Raw genomic sequence first — 21,505 nt, forward strand, 5'->3', positions numbered from 1 at the left:
TTCGTGTCCCGGTCCGGGAAGATCCCATATGCCGCAGAGCGGCTGGGCCCATGAGCCATGGCCGCTGGGCCTGCGCGTCCGGAGCCTGTGCTCCGCAACGGGAGAGGCCACAACAGTGAGAGGCCCGCGTACCGCAAAAAAAAAAAAAAAAAAACAGGCAGTCAGCCAGGCTGGGCTAGGGTGAGGCAACTGGAGTACTCATGTTGGGTGCAAAATTTAAAGGGGGTGCACACCAAAAACTTTAGGAGTCAGGATAAATAGTACTTTTATATAATATTTTAAAAACTCAAAATTAACGCAAAATAATCCGTAATCAACAAAACGGCAACATTTTAACTAAAGACAGAGTGGGGAGGGAGGGAATCAAAAAATAAATAAATCCATAAAGACAGGATCTGACAGATCTACCATTCAGGGGAGATGAGATATCCAAGTGTAAGGTGAGATCCTATCTTTATGTAAAATGTCCCTGTTTTTCACCATGAGTTTCTGGTGCATTCATTTTCATTGTAAAGTTGTTTTATTACAATCTTTTTCTTGATTTCTGAGGTTTTTTTCTTTCTTTTTTTAAATCGATTTCGAGTTTTGTGGCACCCCTTACATTTTCCTCCCAAAGTGAGTACCTCGCTCGCTTCACCCTAGTCCTGGCCCTGAGTGGCAGGCAGTGCGTCAGGAGGGCCTCTCTGAGGAGGTGATACTTGAGCCGAGTCCTGAATGAGAAGTTGCCGACTTTGCTGAGCTCTGGAAGGGTGTGGCAGGCAAAGGGAACAGCACTGACAATGGCCCTGAGACAGGATCAAGCTTGGTGAGTTCTAGGAAGAGAAAAACGCTGGTGTGGCTGCAATTCAGGGATTCTGGGGCTGGGGGAAAGAAGGAGGGGCTGAGACCCCAAAGGTCCTCAAAAGCCAGATGACACGGGGCCCTGTGGGCCTAGGTGAGGGGTCAGACCTTTATCTGAAATGCAGCCAGGGGCACGGGAGGGTTTCAGCAGAAGGGGTGACGCTCTGCCTTGGGCTTGTTTAAGACTATTCTGGTGGTCCAGTGGTTAGGACTCTGAGCTTCCACTGCAGAGGGCATGTGTTCGATCCCTGGTCGGGGAACGAAGATCCCACATGCTGCACGGTGTGGCTGAAAAAAACCCGAAAAAACAAACCAAAAAATCTATTCTGGCTGCTGAGTGCGACATAGATTGGGGATGGGAGTGAGGACAGCCTCAAAACTGGTGACAGGAAGGCCAGGGGGGAGGTTGCTAGTCACCCGGGCAAGGGACATGCACAGCTTCTGCCCTCTGTGTTTGCTGTCGCATGTCTTCTCCCTGGAAGCCTTCCCGGGGTGCTTTTATTCCTCATTTTGCAGGAGAAGAATTTTGAGGCTGAGAGAGGTTAATTCATCTGCTCAGGGTCCTAGCTAGTAAGAAGCGGAGGTAGGCTTTGAACCCAGGTCTTCAAATACCCAGCCTGGCCCATTCTCTGCCCACCTTACCACCTCAGAAGAAAGGGTTAGCATGTAACTTCAGGCAAGCCTCAGTTTCCCTCATCTGTAACATGGGTTGAATTACAGCACCCACTTCCTGGGGTGGAGGAGTCCAGAAAATTGAATGTGTCCTGCACAGGCTGAGTGCTCAATAACTTTTACCTTAAAAGGAAGAAAAAGGACCCTTTCCCACCACTTTCTCTCTCTCTCTCTCTCTCTGTCTCTCTGCTGGTTCTCCCCTAAAAGGAGAAACTTTGGTATTTATTCTTCAAACATTTATTTTATTCTTTAGGGTTTTTTTGGAAGGGGAAGGATTGGTGAAGGCCATCAGTTTTCGGACTTAAGATAAAAAATCACAGCAAAGGGTCGACTTGACTCTTTATAATTAATGGGGCGGCTTGTAATAGGATTCTCCTGCCCGTGGCACTCCCAGGAAACACCTTTTTACATAAGATATTGCCCACGCCGGAATGGCAGCAGGGTGATTTATGGGGTTCCTTGCTCCAGAAAACCTCTCCTGGGGTTGCCCAGCCAGTGGAATTTATCAGGGAGTTTGGAAACCAGGCAAGAAATCTGCCCGTGACATTTTTGGTGGAGTTTAAAAAGCACAAACACTGGGGAAGGGAGAAGCCAGTGGGATGGGGACGGGGGAGAGGGTCCATTTAGGTTGGGTTTTCCACCAGCAGAGCCTGAGATGGGGGTTCTTGGCATGTGATTTATCAAGAGTAGAAGGGGATGGCAGGTGAACAGGAGGAGGGGAGGGCTCAGGCGGAATCGGGTCTCAGCCTCATCCCATGGGGAGCTCCGCTCTGTGAATGGGACCACAGAGCTGCCCCCACCTTGAGGTTGCAGGAGAGGCTGCATCTCTAAACACAGTGGCTCCCACTGGCTGTCCTCTGGAGAAGCGGGCAGCTGTGGGCCGTCAGCAGCCAACACTCTCAGCAGCTGGGGGGCATGGCTGCACCCACCTGATCCAGGAGATTTGAGTCGGTGGTGGGGTGAGCACCAATCGTACGCAAAGGTTTCTCAGGACAGGAGATGAAGATCGGGGCTGGGGACAGAGCGGAGGGAGACGGGAGGCAGGGATATGGTCTCATGCTCCACTCTCCTAGGGCTCTTCATCGTCCTCAGAGTACAAACCAAAGCACTGACCACAGCCTGCAAGGCTCTTCGTGACCTGGTGCCCCTTCCCTCCACCCATGCACACTCCTTACCTCTCTGTCCATCTTCCACCATCATCTACTTTCTCTCCCTTGCCCTTCCCTCTGCAGTCACAGTGGCCTCCTCACAGGTTCCCACCTCAGGACCTTTGCACATGCTGTTCCCTCTGTTCTTCCCCCATACACCCCCACATACTCCTTCATTTCCTTCAGTCCTCAGCTCAAATGTCACCTTTTCAAAGAAGCTTTCTTAACCATCCTATCTCAACTAACCAAAAGATTAAGACACTTGGGAAACAGATCAACCCGCTGTGTGACTGGAGGCTCCTGGTGCTGTTTCTCTAAGCCTGTTTCTTCTGCTATAAACTAGGATCAATAACCCCAACTTCATATAAAGGGCTTCTGTAAATGGATTCCGTAAATTTAGCCACTATCCTGGTGAGGTGTTGGTGAGATCATTTAAATTTTCCAGAAGTTTCTTCCTCAAAGCAGTCCAGGGCTTCCCTGCTGGCGCAGTGGTTGAGAGTCTGCCTGCCGATGCAGGGAACACGGGTTCGTGCCCCGGTCTGGGAAGATCCCACATGCCGCGGAGCGGCTAGGCCCGTGAGCCATGGCCGCTGAGCCTGCGCGTCCAGATCCTGTGCTCCACAGCAGGAGAGGCCACAATAGTGAGAGGCCGGTGTACCGCAAAAAAAAAAAAAAAAAAAAAAGACTCCACGCTCCCAGTGCAGGGGGCCCGGGTTCAATCCCTGGTCAGGGAAGTAGATCCCACTTGCCGCAACTAAGCGTTCGCATGCCACAGTTAAGGAGCCCGCCTGCCACAACTAAGGAGCTGGCAAGCCGCAGCTAAGACCCGGCTTGCCAAATAAATAAATAAACAAATAAATTTTTTTTTTTTAAAGCAGTCCAGTGGGTTTAGGGACTTGGTGAGATGCGTTGCCTCATTGGGTTCACTACCTGCCCGTCATCACAGCTCAGCGAACCAGGTCCTACAGGGGGCGGACCGTGGGTCCACCTGCCTCCTTTCCTCCACTGTGGAGCCCCTGGCTACTCTGGCTGTTATGGTAATTAGGGTCCTTGACTCTGGAGTGGGCCTGGGCTCTACCTCTCTCCCAGCATCCCTTTCTTCATGTGTAAGACAGGGAATCCTCCCAGGCACTGAGTAGTTGCTTGATAAAGTGATAACAATTGAAACAGCATGCGATCTCCCAGGAGTACACAAATAGAGATAATCCAGAGACACCTCCCCCCTCCCAAGAAAAAGACCCAGAAGAGATGAGATTTGTCTGACTCAGGGTTTCCCAACCTCAGCTCTACTACTCTAAGGTCCAGTTACTCCTTGCCGTGGGGGCCATCCTGTGCATTGTAGGGCGTCGGGCAGCTTCCCTGGACCTCATCCACTAAGTGCCAGGGGCACGCTCCCCCAACCCAGTTGTGGCCGTCAAACATGTCTCCAGAATTTGCCAAACAATTCCCAGCTCACATCCTGAGAGCTGCTCTGATTGGACAGTTTGGCTCCTGGGCCTGCCCTTGAACCAGTCACCATGGCCAGACAGAATACAGTGCTTGAATTGGCTGAGGTTGGGGTCACATGTTCCTCCTCCTTTCCTGCAGGACCTGTCCAGAGCCTTTTTATAAATAGGCAGGCAAACAGACCACATGGCTTTTCCTAAATTGCTTTGAATTGGAGCTATAACACTAAGAAATCGGGAGATCTGTTATGCTGGACCTGCTACGGGATAAACTTGAGCAGTGGCCACCTCCTTTAGGCAGAATATGAGCTTTCCAGTTTGCTCCAATCCCCACCACTCCCTAATGTCTAGCCCCCAACCTGCTTCATCGTATACATCTAAGTTTGTTGCCTGGCTGGTGACTGGATTATAAGTCCCAAGTGCAAAAATGTGAAGCTCTACACAGTTTGAGGGAAATCCTTCAATGAATTGCAAGTGTCGTCTCATAAATACACGAGTGCATGCACTCTCCCACACACGGACACAAACATACATGCCTGCCTACAAGTACAAGAGCACACAGCCGTGCACAAATGACTTGAGATATAAAGCCAGTCTGAGCCATCGTGTCCACAACTGAGGGTCAGACACTTCTCTGAAGGTACAGGAGCACGTACCTGCTTTGTACTGGGCTCTTGCCCAGGCTGGAGAAAGGGGAGCAGCAGCAGCATGACCCTGGTCCGCCTTCCCATGCCCCTGCCATGCCTGGGGCCAGCTCTGGGGTAAAAACACCCCCTGTGCCAACCAAAGGCTGGATTTCAACCATCACCTTGGCTTAAGGCTGGAGAGAAGGACTAGATGGAGGCAGCCTTTGGAGGCAGGGGTTTTCGAGTCCACCTGGTGAGAAGACAGAGGGAACCTCGGCTGATAGGACCCACAGGGAACCAAAGGGCCCCCCTCCCAGGAGAGGGGCCCCAGCTGGGCTGGGGAAGCTGGGTGTATCTCAGGCAGGTACACACACCTGGTGACCCAGTGTTCAGTGCTCTCCACAGAGCCCTGGACCAATACAGAAAATCTCCTGCTCCCAGGACCCTCCTCGTAGGCTCCCCATTTCCCCCACTGAGTGGTCCAGGAGGGCAAAGGCAGAATGGCAATGGTTTCTCAGCTCCAGTGCCCGTCCCGCTACATCAGGCCGTAACCGCCATCACCTCAGCTTCAACCATCCACGTCCTGCTCTCTCCCTGTGCCTCCGCCCTGCCCTTGGCATTCCTCGGGTGTCAACCAGGAAGGGCGACTCCAAGGTAATTGACATGTGTTATCTGGACAGGGTCAACAGGCCCCTCGGGTTCTTATCTCAAGCTTGCCGAGACCAGGAGAGGAGCCAACGGCAGCTGACAAGTCTCCCAAGAGGGCAGCCAAGGACAGGAGCCTGAGTGGAAGACAGAGCATCTGGAGTGAAGATGGGCTCTGCCACTCACCTGGAGGAGTGCGGGGCTGGGGAGACGGTGTCTGGCTGAAGCAATCCCAGGGGCTTCAGGGAGGAGGCTGCCTTTACACGGGGCTTCAAAGAATGTGTAGGATTTAGAAGCGTAGAGGGCATGGCATGCAGGGGGCATGGCTTAAGCAAAGGAAAGGAGGTAGGAGGGCAGTCGTGGTTAGAGGCACAAGCCCAGGTGTTCACACAGCAGCGTTCCAGTTCAGCTGTGTGACTTGGAGTAAGTGCTTGACTGCTCTGTGCCTCGGTTTCCTCATTTGCAAAAATGAAGATTATAATAGTATCTACCACATAGGTTACTGCAGGATTAAATGAAATGACTGCTGAGACCCGAAGCACACAGTAGGTGCTCAACACGAGAATAACTACTAGTTCCTCCACACCCCTCATTGTTGCAGGAGGAACACTCAGGAGGTGGTAAGAACTAGCAATTATTGAAAGACGATACCTATGCCGGGTCCTAGTAGTAATCTGCAAACAACCCATTTTACTGGTTAGAACACTGAGGTACTGAACCAGAGCATCATTTACTCAAGGTCACTGGGGTAGTGAGTAGGAACAAAGTTCAGGTTCAAGCCTGGCTGTGTCCCGCTCTGGAGCGCTCAGTGTCTATTCCAGGAACCCACAAGGACATAGGGCTGGGTCCTGGGGCCTTCTGGAGGGACAACCTTGGCAACCGAGGTCGATGTCTACGGTCAAAGGGAGGATGAAACCGAAGCAGCGGGCGAAGTACAGGGAGGCCACTGCTGCTCTCAAATCCTCAGCCTGAGAAAAGGAGGAGACACCTGGTGGAGGGAACAGTTTGGCCACAGGAAAGGAGGTGGGAAGCAGCAAGTGGGTCTCCTCCAGCACAGAGGGGCAGCCTGAGGCCCAGAGAGGGGAAGGCACTTGCCCAAGGTCACACAGCCCTCATGAGGCAGCCCCTCAGCGGGAGCTGGGAGCTGGGTTCTGCCAAGGGCTGTGACACAGGGTGGCCCCCACCCTCTCTGAGCCTTGTTTCCTGCAGCGCTGGGAGGGGTTGGATAGGGCTCCCCCCATGCCCAGACTGTGTGGGCCCATTCGCATCTGGGACCTCAGCACCCACCCACCCCCACCCCCACCCCCACCCCCAGCTGGGTAGAGTCAAGGAAGACCCTGGGGCAGGTCTCACCTGCCTGGAGCCAGGCTTCCCCATTGGAGACAATTTGCTGCCCCCTGGTGGCCACAAAGGATTCTAATTTTTCTCTCGGTTTCTGAAGAGATCCTTCCCAGGGGCTGCAGGTGCCCAGTTTCAGGACCAGTGTCCACCCTCCTTTTGACCCACAGGTGTGTCCAGACCGACCTGGAGGCCCTACCTCCTTCTCCAATGTCCCACCACACAAAGAAGGCGGAGGTCCAAGAAATACAGAGTCATGTCAAAAATCACAGGGTTTGAAACTGGCTGGGCTACATTCCAGCCTGTGTGACCTCAAGCGAGTTGTCACCTTTCCATGCCTCAGTGTCCCCATCTGTAGAACACGGAGGATAATAATGGTTTCTACTTCATAGTGCCTTTGTGAACTTTAAAGAGGACAATGAATAGAAAGTTCTTAAAAGCATTTCTGGCACATGACAAGCACTTGATAAAGATTGGCAATATTGTCCTACCAGCCCAGGCCTGAGAAGTGACAGAATGTCCCCCTCCCCTTCCTGAGCAGGTCCGCCAGGTAAGGGAAGCCCGGCTAGGAGCTCAGCATGGCCGGATTCCCTTAGGAACTGGAGTTCTGAATTCTTGGCTTTGATGCACAAGCTGTGTGATATGAAGAGAGTCGCTTCATCAGAGTGCTGGCATCAGGTTGCTGGGTGCCTTCTCTGAGTTCATGGAGGCGGAAAAAAATGGACCTGCTGGAGTTACAGGCACAACTCAGAAAGAGTTTACTGGCCAGAGCTGCAGGGAAGCCAAAGGGGGCAGTTCAGGAGGGCTTCCTGCAGGAGGCAGCCAGCGTAGCAGCACAGGGCAGCTGCCACTGCCATCCATGAGCACAGAGGCCCCTCAGCCAGCAACCCCCTCCAGGGGTGTCCAGGAGCTTCTTGGGGGTCACTGGGGCCCAGCCAGCCCTCCTAAACCAGGAGCCCTCAGTCCTGGCCCAGCTGGGCTTTCAGAGCCTGTAGCTCCCCACTGTCAATGTTGTTGCCTCCACACACGATGACCACGACTGAGGCCGGGGAAGGGTGCAGGCGGCCCTCAGCCTGAAGCCTCCCCAGGAGGCCTGAGTAAATGGCAGCTAAGGCTGCCCCGCAGGCAGGCTCCACCAACATCCGCTCATCATCTGCCCAGAGTAGGGGAACGGGGGTGGAGGGGAGGAAAGGGAGGAAGAACCAGTTAGTGCTCAGCAGGCTCTGGGCACTGCAATTCCACGAAGCCAGCCATCCAGGCATCCATCTCACAATCCTTCATCTGTCTGACTCTCTCTCCATCCATCAATCTGACCATCTATCCCTCCATCCATCCACCTTTCATCTATCCATCCATCCATCCCACCCTCTATCCATCATTAGACTGTCTGTCTTTCCATCCATCAGTGTATCTATCAATCATTGTTTTATCCATCCATCCATTCATCCATCCATCCATGCATCCCCTATCCATCATTTGACTGTCTGTCTGTCCATCCATCAATGTGTCCATTAATCAATGTGTCCACCCATCCTTCCATCCATTTCATCCATGTCATTTGTCAATCCACTGCCCATCAATCTAACCGTCTACCCACCCACCCATCCACCTATTCATTATCCACCTTTCCACTCATACATTCATCCATTCACTCAACAAATATTTATTGAGCGCCCCCTCCCTGCCAGGCCCAGTGCTAGGAAGGCCCTGGGGACACAACAATGAAAAAGACACACCAGCCCCCGCCCTCATAGAGTTCACAGTCTAGTGATGTAGTTGGATAAGAATCTGGCAGTTATGAGACTGTTGGGATTGGTGCATAGGAAGTCTTCAACCCAGGTGGGGTGGGGGTGAGAGATCAGAGGAGGCTTCCTGGAGGAGGTGCCATGATAGCTGAGTAGCCCTTAGTTACATGAAAGCAATAGGGAGCAGGACCAGGATGGGCAGCCAGAGGGGAGAAGAGTGGGTGCAGAAGTCCGGAGGCTGGAGACAGCAGGACACACCCCTTCCTCACCCCCACCCTTTCCATCCGCTCAATGTGCACTTACTACATGATTACTGTATACCCAGCCCTGCGATAGGCACTGAGGCTACACACGAGAGAGAGCACACTCTCTCCAGGGGATCCAGGGACTTGGCCGGTTTCTGAGCCCGGGTAGGGGGCAGTGCTCACTCACCCAGGAACCGCTGCACAGCGCTCACGGCCTCAACATCCTCCACAACCTCAGAGAAGACCTTGAACTCCTTCGTACACGCCAGGGCCTGTGCAGCCACCGTCTTGGCACCCAGACACTTGGCTACACTGCAGGAGCGGGCAGGTGGGGCAGGGAGGGCAGGGGTGCGGAGAAAAGCTGGCGAGTCAAGTCTCCTCCTCGCACAGCCCCAGCCCTCCCCAGCCCCGGGCCCCCCTCCCATCCTGCAATGGGCCAGGGGCCCGGCATTTCAAGAGTCTCGAGCAGCGCCTGGCTCAGAGGACGCACTCAAAAAGTGTGTGTCCCGGGCTTCCCTGGTGGCGCAGTGGTTGAGAGTCTGCCTGCCGATGCAGGGGACACGGGTTCGTGCCCCGGTCCGGGAAGATCCCACATGCCGCGGAGCGGCTGGGCCCGTGAGCCATGGCCGCTGAGCCTGCGCGTCCAGAGCCTGTGCTCTGCAACGGGAGAGGCCACAACGGTGAGAGGCCCGTGAACCCCCCCCAAAAAAATCGTGTGTCCCATGAATAGCTGATGAATGCACATCACCCCCTCTGACTCTACAGCCATGATTGTGTTGTTCTTGCACAGACCCCAGAAAGCCAAGCCTAGAAAATGATCTTTTCTTCATTTTATTCATTAATAACCATTTACCATGTCTATAGTATAGCTAATATTCATTGAATGTTGACAAGGTGCTGGATGCTTGGATTTTCTGACAGGGGTTTTGTTTATTTGTTTGTTTGGCTGCGCCATGCAGCATGTGGGATCTTAGTTCCCCAACCAGGGATCGAACCTGAGCCCCATGCAGTGGAAGCACGGAGTTGTAACCACTGGACCTCCAGGGAAGTCCCTGGATTTTCTGTTTTCATCCTTAAGCTCTCCCTTGGAGTTAGAAATTTATGAGTTCCATTTTATATGTCAGGAAACTGAAGTTCACAGAGGTTGAGGAACTTGCCCAAGAACACACAGCTAGTCAAGAGCAGAATGTGGGCTCAAATTCAGGTAGTCTGGCTCCAGAGTCCATGCCCTGAACCTCCGTGCTTGGGATCACCTACCTGCTGGTATTTTCCTGAGCTAGGCAGTGTTTCAGGCCTGGGAGAGGCTTTGCTGAGCTCATAAGAACTGGCTCTGTGCCCTCAGTGGCCTAGAGTACAGACTCTGGTACCAGGCTGCCTGGTTTCAAACCTTGGCTCTAAACTAGCTGTGTGACCTTGGAAAAGTCACTTCACCTCCCTGAGCCTCAGTTTCCTCATCTGAAAAACTGGGCTAATAACAATAGCTGGCTCACGATGTTGTCGTAGAGAATGAGTTAAAACATTTCAAGTGCTTAGAACAGAGCCTGACAGATAGTGAGTTCTACAGAAGTGTTGGTTGCGATAATTGTTATTGCTGCTATCAAGAAGCAAGTCTGGGAGGGGAGACAGCAGTGAGTAAAGAAACACAAGGACGGGCTTCCCTGGTGGCGCAGTGGTTGAGAGTCCACCTGCCGATGCAGGGGAAACGGGTTCGTGCCCTGGTCTGGGAGGATCCCACATGCCGCGGAGCGGCTGGGCCCGTGAGCCGTGGCCGCTGGGCCTGTGCGTCCGGAGCCTGTGCTCCGCGACAGGAGAGGCCACAACGGAGAGGCCCACGTACCGCAAAAAAAAAAAAGAAAAGAAAGAAAAAAGAAACACAAGGACAAGTAAAGAAATACCCACGGTAGGTAGACGCTCTGAGGGAGAACTTGGGTGGGGGAACTCCGATGACAGAGTTGTGGGGAGAATCTCTCTGAGGGGAGGGAAAACAGCCAAAAGAAGAAGAGGGAACCCTAGGACTTCTGGGCAGAGGACACAGCCCGTGCAGAGGCATGGAGGGAGGAAAGAGCATGACCCCTTCAAGGGACAGGAAGACAGGCCAGTGGCTGAAGTGGAATGGGGAGGAGTCTGATTTGGGCCTGAGAGCTTGGGGAACACACTGATGGGTTTAAGCGGGGAATGAAAAGTCCTATAGATCAGCCATGCAGGATTAAGGAGGCCCCCTTGAGGGGACTTCCCTGGTGGTCCAGTGGTTAGGGCTCCGTGCTTCCACTGCAGGGGACATGGGTTCGATCCCTGGTCGGGGAGCTAAGATCCCGCATGTCATGGTGTGGCCAAAAAAAAAATCTCTTTTTAATTAAAAAAAAAAAGGTGACCCCCTTGAGCGCCCCACTTCCACTAAGTGGGACTGGGAGGTCCTAGGGCAGCCTAGCGCCCCACAAATGCCCCCAGCCTATGCCTACCTGGTGATGTCCGGCAGTGTCACCAGCCTGCCTGCCTTGATGGCCGCATTGAAAGAGTGTGCCCCTTGGGTCTCCATGGCAATTATGGGCACATGCTGCCAGCCCACCTCCGCCAGACCAGCCGACACCCCGGCCAGGAGGCCTCCGCCCCCCACTGCCAGCACCAGGGCACCCGGTGGGGTCCCCAGCACTGCCTTCAGCTCCCGCACCAGGCTCCCGTGGCCTTCCCTGCAAGATGAGGGAGCAGGAGAGAGGAGCAGGGGTGAGGGAGGCCCCAGTCCCACGGGCTCACGTCCACACAAACTCCCCGCGTCGCCATCCGCCTCCCCACCCATGGCACGTGGAGGGGAGACCCTGCCACCCTTAGTTCACTCAGCTTTCATCCACTCAGGTTATTCATCCACTCATTCTTTCCCCCTTTCATCAACCTCCCAGGCACATCCTTAATCCATTTAATCCATTCCACAACGCTGGAAAGAGGCAGCGTTCTTGTGTCTGGTTAAGAGGAGACCAGAGTAACACGTGGAACCAGCCCAACTCAAGTTCTGGGCCTGGGCCCCAAGGTCTCCGCCACTTACTAGCTGTGTGATCTTCAGCAAGGAGCTTGACCCCTCTGTGCCTCAGTTTCCTCACCTGTAAAATGGGCATTAAAAAAACCATCTCTAGGGCTCTGGGGAAGACGAAACGGATGAAATGTGTCCCAAAGTACACACTCAGTCAAGGGGCTTTATTATTAGCATTTCCATTTTACACACGTGGAAACTGAGGCATGGGTGGTGAGATGCTTTGCAGAGTCACACAAATCACAAGTGGCAGAGGTGGGGTCTGGACCTCCATGTGCCTGGCTTCCAAGCCTCTTCTCCTCTTTGGGCCTCAGTTTCCCCCCTGTCCAGTGGGAGGACCCTGACTCATCGAGGGTCTCTCAGTGCTGAGTTCCATGGGGAGAGGGGCACCAGCCTTACCATATCAGGGGGTGGTCAAACGGGTGGATGTTCACCCAGCCGTCCTTCTTGGCCAACTCTTGTGCCCTTAGATTGGCCTCGTCCCAGACCTGTAGAGAAACCGAGGCCCTCAGAAGACGGCAGTCAGACGGCTATGGAGGTTGGAGCGGAGCCTGCGGTCTCCTGGATGGCTCCAGGGGCCAGTGGGCTGAGGAGACCCCCGAGGGTGAGACCAGAGCTGGTGTGGACCCAGCAGCCTCCTGGGTCAAAGGCAGAGGCTTCCCAGTGGACAAATGGATGCCACGTGCTTTCTACAATCCAGGCAGGACCCATCGTGTTCTATTCTCATCGTCTGGTTACCTGCGAGTCTCCCCAACAATACTTGGAGCTTTGTAAGAGTAGAGACCACATCTTATTACCTCTGTATTCTTAGCACTGCCTAACACAGTGCAGGCGCATAGTCTGTGCTCAATGAATATCTTTTGGATGGATGATGGATGGATGGAGGGGTGGAAAAGAAGGCAGAGGGAGGGAGAAAGGGTGATGGACGGAAGGATGTTGAATGAATGAGTGAGTGAATGAATGAATGGATGAATGTATGAAGGAAGGAAGGAGAAAGGAAGACAGAAAAGCAGGCAGGAAGGAAACTGTATACACTAAGTATTTGGAGACCAGCTTTTGGGTACCATGATATGGCTTTTAGTTTTAACTTTGATGGTTTTTAAAAGCCTGTTTTCCAGGGACGATGGATGGATGGATGGATGGATGGATGGATGGATGGATGGATGGATGGATTTCGTTTTCTTCTTCTTCCCAGGAGGGGAGAAGGATGACATGTTTGGGTCTCTGTTTCTTGGGTAACAAAGTGAACCAATGATATCCTTATCAGATGAATATCCTTTCATTTCGGGGTGGCCTCAGAATGGGGGATGTCCTCGTCTTTCTTTGTACTTTTTGTCTTATTGAGTGGCAACAATTTAAAGTGGATAGCACCAAGTGTTAGTGAGGGTGCAGGGAGACAGATACACTCCTGGTAACCACCAGCCTCCTGCTTCTCTTGGGTTCACACAGGAAAAGTCTTCTCAAAGTGGGGAGAGGCAAGATGACAGAGCGTAGCCCTTAATATATAACACATCTCACTCACCCCTCAGCTCAGCCATCCTCAGGGATGACTGGGTCCCAGGCATAGTTCACAAAAAGGAAAAGGAAACAGGATCTCTTGGGGGGCGGGTGAGGTGGGAGTAAAGGGGGAACAGCCCCCTTCAGCTGGTTTCCCCTTCTTGAGGTCCTTACCTTTCCAGTCAGCTCAACTTCGGCCCCCTCCCCCTGCAGCCTGCTCACCACCTGCAGAGAGGTGCCCTCCGGGAGCACAATGGTGGCTGGGATGCCCAGCTTCCGAGCAGCGTAAGCGGCAGCGATGCCTGCGTTACCCCCTGTGGAGGCAGTAGAAGGGGGTGTTGTGGGCATTTGCATTAGCCTGTTGACACACTACTCTCCCACCCCCTCCATTTCCCTTTGGGAGTCACTCCTTCCTGACACTTATATGCCCCACCATTGGCCCCAGAGGTGGGCACGTGATCTATGTGGAGCCAATCAGAGAACGCACTCACCTAAACCATGATTGGTTCAGGGATGAGTACATGGGACAAGCTGGGCCAAAAAGACTAATTCATGGACTGATGAGGCCATTGGGAAGGGGAACTCCCTTTTCACCAGGGTTGGTAGGATGGTAGGAGGCAAGCCTAAAACTCCTGATGGTCATCTTGTTACCATATGGTCTATATGAGAGTAAAGTTAGTACAGAGGAAAGACAAGCCAAGAAAAGGAGAGGTACAGAGGAGAGCTCCTGGGTCCAGCTGTGCCTGAAAGCCAATTATCCCAAGAATTCTTCAATTCTTGGAGCCTGTAACTTAAACCCGTATGATTGGGGTTTTATCACTTACTACCAGGAGGCTTGAATGATGGGAAGGGGGCTGGGAGAGGACATACAAAGCAGCCATCTGACCATGACCTTGATGAGACTGGACATTTAAGAAGAGGCCAAGGACTTCCCTGGTGGTGCAGTGGTTAAGAATCTGCCTGCCAATGCAGGCGACATGGGCTCGATCCCTGGTCCGGGAAGATCCCACATGCCGTGGAGCAGCTAAGCCCGTGTACCACAACTACTGAGACTGTGCTCTAGAGCCTGCGAGCCACAACTACTGAGCCCACATGCTGCAACTACTGAGGCCCATGTGCCACAACTACAGAAGCCTGGGCGCCTAGAGCCCGTGCTCTGCGACAAGAGAAGCCACCGCAGTGAGAAGCCCGCACACCACAACAAAGAGTAGACCCTGCTCGCCGCAACTAGAGAAAGCCCACGTGCAGCCAAAATAAACAAATAAATAAATAAATTTATTTTTAAAAAAAGAAAAAGAGGCCAAGCCCTGGACATCTACTGCTGCTCCAGCCAGGTCCTCCTCCCCCAACCCAGCCCTGAGGACCCTCATGAAGTAGAAAGGGGTGGGCTCACCTGAGGAGCACACCAGGTGTCTGCATCCCTTCTTGGCCACCTGGGAAGACAAGGTATGTGGGTAGGGGCTGACCCAAGCAGGTGTCATGGAGGCCTGTGTGGGATGGAGTTGGACCCTCCCACTCCACCTCTCCCCACCCCTCGTCCTGCCACAGCTCTCCCCTTCCATCTGTACAACCTCACTCTCCCCTCCTGCCCACACACCCTCACCTCCTGGCAGAAACGTCCAATGCCACGGATCTTGAAGGAGCCAGTCGGCTGCACATTCTCATACTTGAGGAAGACAGGCATGCCCACCACCTGGGACAGCGCCCAGCTCTCCAGCAGAGGTGTGACGATGTGGAAGTGCTCACCCTTGGCACACTCCGCCAGAGGGCCCTCCATACCAGCAGCCACCTAGAGGGCCTGCAGGAGGGCACAAACATCATAGCACAGGCAGCTCCAGCCAAGAGTCCCTGTAACCAGAACAGGGAACGGGGAGAGGGAGAAGCTCCTCCACTTGGCTCCCTTAGTGCCATATGGCTGCCAAGCTGTGAGGCTCCAGGGAAGTATCCGTGCCTTTCTGGGCCTCAGTTTCACCATCTGGACAAGGAGGTTTTGACTAGGGGCCCTTTTCTTCTGTAACTGTGGCTGCTCACAGCGCTGGGGATGGAGAACGTGGCCAATAGTGGTGATGAATGAATGAGAGTGGGAGAATTCATTCATTCATCATTCATTATTCATTCATTTATTCAAAAGACATTACTGAGCACCTACTATGTGCCAGGCAGTTCCAGGTTTTGGGACGCAGGAGGGGACACGTCAGAGGCAGCCCCTGCTTTGCCGGAGCTCACGGTCTAGCTGGGGAGACAGAATCACAGAATTTCAAACAGGAGTGACCTAGAGGGGGGGGGTATTGTTTTAGCCAGGGTGGTCAGCAAAGACGTCTCCCAGGAAAGAAACTTTTTTTTAAACTTGTATTATAGAAAATTTAAACACAGCAAAAGTGTCCAGAACTGTCTGACGAAGCTCCCGTGTAGCCATCACTTAGTTTCAACAATCGTCAACACGTGGCCTGCCTTGTTTTCTCCATATCTGTGCCTAATCCTCCTTCTTGTATTATATTATTATTATAAATTTCCTCCCGTATTATTTCTTCTGTAAATAGTTTAGCATGTAGCTCTAAAAGCAAAGAACTCTTTTTAAACATTGTAGCCACAGTTTCAGAACAGTATACATTTGTCCAAACTCTTCAAATTCTAACCTTGAGTAAGCTAATTTTATTTTATGGAAATTATACGTCACTGATGTTTATTTTTTTAAATGTAATCACAATGCCATTATCACGTCTAAAAATATTCAAATGATTTCTTAATATCATCAAATATCTGCTAAGTGTTCCAATTTCCAATCGTCTCATTAAATGTAATAAACCGCCCGTCTTGCTGTTGGTGATGGTTTAGGGGTTTTAACAGTTTGAATTGGGAGGCAGATCGGAGCTGTGCATTTTTGGTTGGCTGAGAGGTAATTTACTTTTCTTTTGACCTGCAAGTTCTCAAAGGGGGAACTTTGAGATGAATGACAAGAAGAGAAGCAAGGGAAAAGCGTTCTGCAGAGGGAACAGCACGTAGAACCGCCGCCTTGAGGGAAAAGAACTTAGAGCGTTCCTGGTGCTGAGAGAAGGGACTGGTGGAGGTGAGAGTAGGAGGCGAGCAAGGAGAGGTGGTCAGGGATGTTGGGGAGGGCGTTCCAGCCCACGGTGAAGAGTTGGGCTATTATTCTAATTCTACTTGCTATGGGAAGCCGCTGGGAAATTTTAAGCCGAAGTGCAGATGAGTGAGTGAGTGAATGAACCAGTGTGTAAGGGCGAGAAGCAGAGAGGGAGGAAATTAGAAGGGAGAAAAATAGAAGGATTTTTTTTTAACGAGCAAATGCTTTGCCCTCCCACCCCACCCCCCTTTTTTTTTTCTGGAGCAGGAAAGCATTGGGCCGCCCAATAGTGGGACTGCAGCTCCATGATTTGCCACTAGGGGGAGCGCTGCAACCTCCCCCGCCCACCACAAGCCCAAGCTTCTTGTCCACCCTTGCTTAGTCAAGAGCTGGGCTCCCCGCTTCAGAGGTTTCCAGGTCTCCTGTCCCTGGATTTGACTCTGGGCCTTTGTTGGGATGGTACTGGGGTTCCCCAGGCATGGCAAAGCCCGAACCACCTCCACCCAGTTCCATCCAGGACAACTCTTAAGCAGGGCATGGCATTAGGGGAGGGTAGCCCACAGGTCACCCAAATCCCACATACCCAGCCCTGGGCCTCACCTCAGCCCCAGAGCCCAAGAATGTGAGCTTTGGGGTCAATCAGAAACCAAAGTTAGAAACTAGCTATGACTTCTTGGCTGTGTGACCCAGACAAGTGTCTCAACCTGTGTGTGCCTATTTCCCCTTCTGTAAAATGGGAATAATAACATCCCAACTCACAGGGTTTGGTGCAGATTAATAATAATAGTAATAATAATAATAGCTATCCTTTGTGGAATCCAATTACCAGAAATTGACTGTCTTTTTTTTTTTTTTTTTGCTGTACGCGGCCCTCTCACTGTTGTGGCCTCTCCCGTTGCAGAGCACAGGCTCCGGACACGCAGGCTCAGTGGCCATGGCTCACGGGCCCAGCCGCTCTGCGGCATGTGGGATCCTCCCAGACCGGGGCACAAACCCGCGTCCCCCGCATCGGCAGGCGGACTCTCATCCACTGCGCCACCAGGGAAGCCCTGACTGAGTCTTTTGGAGGCGTCGTTATCTCATTGGGGTCTCCTAACAGTGCTGGTAGGCTCACTGTTGCTCTAGAATGCTTACAAGGTGTAGGCCCTGACCTAGGAACTAGGGATACCATGGTGAATCAGACAGACATCTACTCCTGGAGGTGACTTATAATCTCAGAAAGAGATCGACATTCAACAAATAACTGTATAGACAAACAAAATAATCAGAAATGGTGAGAACTGCTAAAAGGGAAACAGGCATATACGGAGTCTTGAAGAGAAGAACAGGGGACCTACTTTGGGTCAGGAGGTCAGGAAAGGCCTTTTGGAGGAGGTGACCATTAAAACTGAGACCTGAAAAAGGAAAAGGAACTAACCACACAACAAACTGGGAGAAGAGCCTGTGCATCACAGGATCATTGTGAGGATTAAGTGAGACCATAAAGTAAAGGCATCAACTCTGCTTCACATATAATAATAGCTAATAATTATATGGGACTTCCTTTGAGCCAGGCACTATACCAACCACCTTATATTTTATCTCATATAATCATTACAATGACCCTGAGATAGGTTCAATTATTAACTCCACTTTATAGACAATGAAACTGAGGCCCAGAGAGGTTAAGTAACTTGTCCAAGGTCACACAGCTAGAAATGGCATGGCCAGGATTCAAACTCAGGCAGTGCACTTTGGCATCTGTGTTCTTACCCACCATGCTTTACTTCCTCTTTTATATTAGCATTATTATCATTAAAGGTGTGAGCATTTAGCACTTAACTGCCAGTTGTCCTTAGGAGCTAAATGCTCCTGCCTCAGTCCCCAGGCTCCCCCAGCCCTCTTGGTTATACCGACTGCCCAGAAGAGGACAGCAGGCATCAGTCAAATGAATGAACTCCAAGTTGCCAACAGCCTTATCAAGCCCAGACGCCCAGGAGGGCACCTGCTACTTCTATGAATTGGGATAAAAGACCAACTGACTACCTTTTCCACCTCCCTTGTCCCCCATGCTTTTCCCCAGAGGTCACCTGGGTGACGCCCAACAGTCAAATCTCTGGTGCCAGGGCTGGGAAACCTCAGCCACTCCTTGGCTGGCAGAATGTCAGCCCCACCCCCCTGGGATCAGGATGTGCTCCCCGATCCTCAGGGTCCCAGACCCCTAGCCTTCTACTCCAAGGCAGACGGGCCACAAGCACCCTGAGCTGAACCCATGTTCCTGGGAGGACTTCGGACAGTCTCACCCTCCCACTTTCTGTCCACTCATCTGGGACTTGGCCCCAGAACTTTCCAACTAGCCTCTACTCACATTCACAAATGTACACAGAGCCCCAGGGCCCTATTTGGGCCCCAGACGCCCTTACCTTCCTTCTCAACAGTCCCCAGACCAGCTCAGCCCCAGCCTGCTGCCCACCAGCCTGCCTGGGCACTGGCTCTGCCAGCTTCCTGCAGCTTCCTGTGGCCTTGGCCCCTCCTTCTGTGTTAAAGGGACAGCTCCCCACTGGAGGAGAAAGGGGACAAGATCAGCCTTCACTGCCTCCCGGTTTGCTGTCCGAGACATGTGATTACCTGGTCCCATTTCACAGATGAAGAAACTGAGGCCCAGAGAGGGGGACTCACTCGGCCAAGGCCACCCAGCCAGCGAGGGGCACCCTTTAACTCTCACCCTGGACCACCTTTGCTGTGACACAGACACCTCCAAGTCCAGTGCCTGTGCTGAATGCCAAGTCACGTCCCCTGGACCACTGTCAAGGTCAACTTAGGTCTGAGACAAGAAAACAAGGATAAAGAAACAATTATTATCTGTCACATTAGAAAGGCATGTTTTCTTCTGAAGCTCCTCCTCACCTCTGATATTTTATACCCAACATTGGGACTCAAACAATTATTTACTGTTCAAATGAGTGACTCTGACAACCGATTCATTCATTGAAAGAATATTTATTGGACACCAACTACATGTCAAGTCCTGGGATCTTTAGCCTCAAATAAAACAGCATGTCCCCTGCCCTCAAGAAGCCCCAAGATACCACTGAAGAGCAGCTATGATCAATGCTGTCAGACGTTGGCAGGAAGATGTGGGGTAGGGCTGTGGGCGCCCAGAGCAGGTACCTCACCTGGCCCTTGAGGGCTGGGAAGGTTTCCTGGAGGAGGAGACCGAGAGGAGCCAGGAATCAGGAACAGGGAAAGCAAAGGTCTGAAACTGAAAAACATGGGGTGTTCCAGGAATGGAGACATGTGCAGGAGGACTCGAATAGAAAGGGCAAGGATGGGACAGCAGGTGGGTTTGTGGCTGAGGAGGTGGGCAAGGACCAGAGTCCACAGGATGCCTGTGCCAATCCGGAGTCTGGACCTCACCCAGGGGCACTAGGGAGCCATGGAAGGCTTTAGGCAGGGGAATGACGTGATCACATTCATGTCTTTTCTCTATCAGCATCTCACTGGGTGAATCTGAGCTGGTCACATTAATTTGGGGGGGCCTCAGTTTCCCTATATATCAAATGGGAGGTGAGGTCTAGGAAGCACCTGGCAGCCCAGATGGTCTGTGCCCTTCTTGACCTGTGTGTGACCTCCCCGGGTTTGATGATTAACTCCTGGCCACTTGGGGTCAAGTGGAACTGCTTGGTCATGATCCTTGATGAGGACTTCAGCAGTTTCATCCCCATCCTCACATTAAACAAACGCCATCCTTGTCAGGTGTCCTGTCCTGGTCTGGGCACTGGGGACACAGAGGTGATAAAACCCAGTTCATGCCCTGAGGTGGCCCCCAGCCTGGAGGGGAGAGGAAGTCACTAATTCAGTGACAACCCTGACACCCCCTAGGAGAACAGAGAGCAGAAGGTCCCCATAGGGCAGCTGAGGGTGGGGTGTGATCAGGGAGGGCTTCCTGGAGGAGTGGGGCCTTAGCATATAGTTCAGGTTTGGACAAGAAGCATGATGGCTGCATTTATTGCATCCTACTGTATGCCAGCCCTTTTGTGTTGATGAGAGGTTCCCAAAGGTTTTTTACTAGTTGGGTATTTATATCCTCTGTGTGTGTGTGTGTGTGTGTGTGCATATAAAATAATGCACATAACTTTGTGGATGTTATTGCTTAGGAAGAAGCTAAGGCAGATATTAAAGTTTAAAAATGGAGTTGTTTTTCTTTTTTTACTATTAAATAGTAGCAGTAAGTTTCTGGCATGAAGAGGCAGTAACAATGAGAGCACAGACCCTGAAGCCAGCCTCTAGTACAAATACCAGCTTTGCACTTACTGGCTGTGGCTTGGGTAAGTTACTTAACCTCTCTGTGTGTTGGTTCCTCAAGTGTAAGATGGGGATAAAATACTACTTCCCCAGTAGTGTATGCAGCCTGTTGCCTGTATGGGTTGCCCTAAGGGACCTTGGAGACAGCCCTTTCCAGTGGACATTCATGTCCGGCATGCAGTCCCCAATCTAGGCTCCAGACAGGTATGTGCAGTGCCTTTGGAAAGCCCCAGGGCATAGTGGCCAGAGTCCACATTAGCCAAGTCGTAATGTTCATCCGCACCGAGCTGCAGAGCAAGGAGCATGTGATTGAGGCCCTATGCAGGCTGAATTCCAGCTCCTTGGCCTCCGGAAGATTCACACCTCCAAGAAGTGGGGATTTACGAAGTTTAAGCAGATGAATTTGAAAATATGGTGGCAGAAAAGTGGCTCATCCCGGATGGCTGTGGGATCGAATACACCCCTAATCGTGGCCCCTTGGACAAATGTCATGTCCTGCATTCATGAGAGCTTCGGCTAACTGAATCACTTTGCTGTACAACAGAAATTAACACAATATTGTAAATCAACTGTACTTCAATAAAAATCTTACTTTAATGTAAATAACCCTTCCTGTCCAAAAATTAAATTAAATGAAAAGCTATTTTTCCTTACATTAAAGCAGTATGAGAGGAAGACTTTGAAGTTTTGATTATAATACTGAATTTCCATTTGGTGGGTAGAAAAAAAAATACTGCTTCCCTAGTGGAGTTGATGTGAGGATCAAAAGAGTTAACAGATGGGGACTTCCCTGGCAGTCCAGTGGTTAAGACTCTGCGCTCCCCACACATGGGGCACGGGTTCGATCTCTGGTCAGAGAACTATCCCCCATGTTGCACAGTGCGGCCCCCCAAAAAAGTTAACAGATGTAAACTAT

General features: G+C 51.8%; 1 protein-coding gene and 1 non-coding gene across 3 annotated transcripts; one reads left to right on the top strand and one right to left on the bottom strand.

The window, feature by feature from the left end:
* Positions 1-6,974: 6,974 nt before the first annotated feature.
* Positions 6,975-18,790, bottom strand: SDSL (serine dehydratase like). 2 transcript variants are annotated; one of them, XM_060119046.1, is made up of 9 exons: positions 18,708-18,790; positions 15,373-15,456; positions 14,827-15,021; positions 14,617-14,656; positions 13,398-13,537; positions 12,126-12,214; positions 11,164-11,391; positions 8,892-9,016; positions 6,975-7,867 (listed from the first exon to the last, which is right to left on the bottom strand). In XM_060119046.1, the coding sequence occupies exons 3-9, from the start codon at positions 14,998-15,000 to the stop codon at positions 7,674-7,676; spliced, it is 990 nt and encodes a 329-aa protein (XP_059975029.1). In that variant the 5' UTR covers positions 15,001-15,021; positions 15,373-15,456; positions 18,708-18,790; the 3' UTR covers positions 6,975-7,673. The 2 variants fall into 2 exon arrangements, with proteins under 2 accessions (XP_059975029.1, XP_059975030.1); XM_060119047.1 differs by lacking the exon at positions 15,373-15,456 and having other exon boundaries at positions 18,708-18,766.
* A 1,816-nt stretch (positions 18,791-20,606) lies between these two features.
* On the top strand, positions 20,607-20,738 carry LOC132503368 (small nucleolar RNA SNORA70). Its single transcript, XR_009534608.1, has one exon. It is a non-coding gene; the product is annotated as a small nucleolar RNA SNORA70 (small nucleolar RNA).
* The last annotated feature ends 767 nt before the right edge of the window (positions 20,739-21,505 follow it).

The sequence above is a fragment of the Mesoplodon densirostris genome, chromosome 15 (assembly GCF_025265405.1).
Source record: "Mesoplodon densirostris isolate mMesDen1 chromosome 15, mMesDen1 primary haplotype, whole genome shotgun sequence".
NCBI classification, from domain to species: Eukaryota; Metazoa; Chordata; class Mammalia; order Artiodactyla; family Ziphiidae; genus Mesoplodon; species Mesoplodon densirostris.

Coding starts and splice junctions, on each gene's coding strand:
- SDSL (XM_060119046.1), bottom strand. CDS start 15,000: ATGGAGGGCCCTCTGGCGGAGTGTGCCAAGGGTGAGCACTTCCACATC. Junction 14,657..14,826: donor TTGGACGTTTCTGCCAGGAG/GTGAGGGTGTGT, acceptor TTGTCTTCCCAG/GTGGCCAAGAAGGGATGCAG. Junction 12,215..13,397: donor AAGTTGAGCTGACTGGAAAG/GTAAGGACCTCA, acceptor GTTTCTCTACAG/GTCTGGGACGAGGCCAATCT.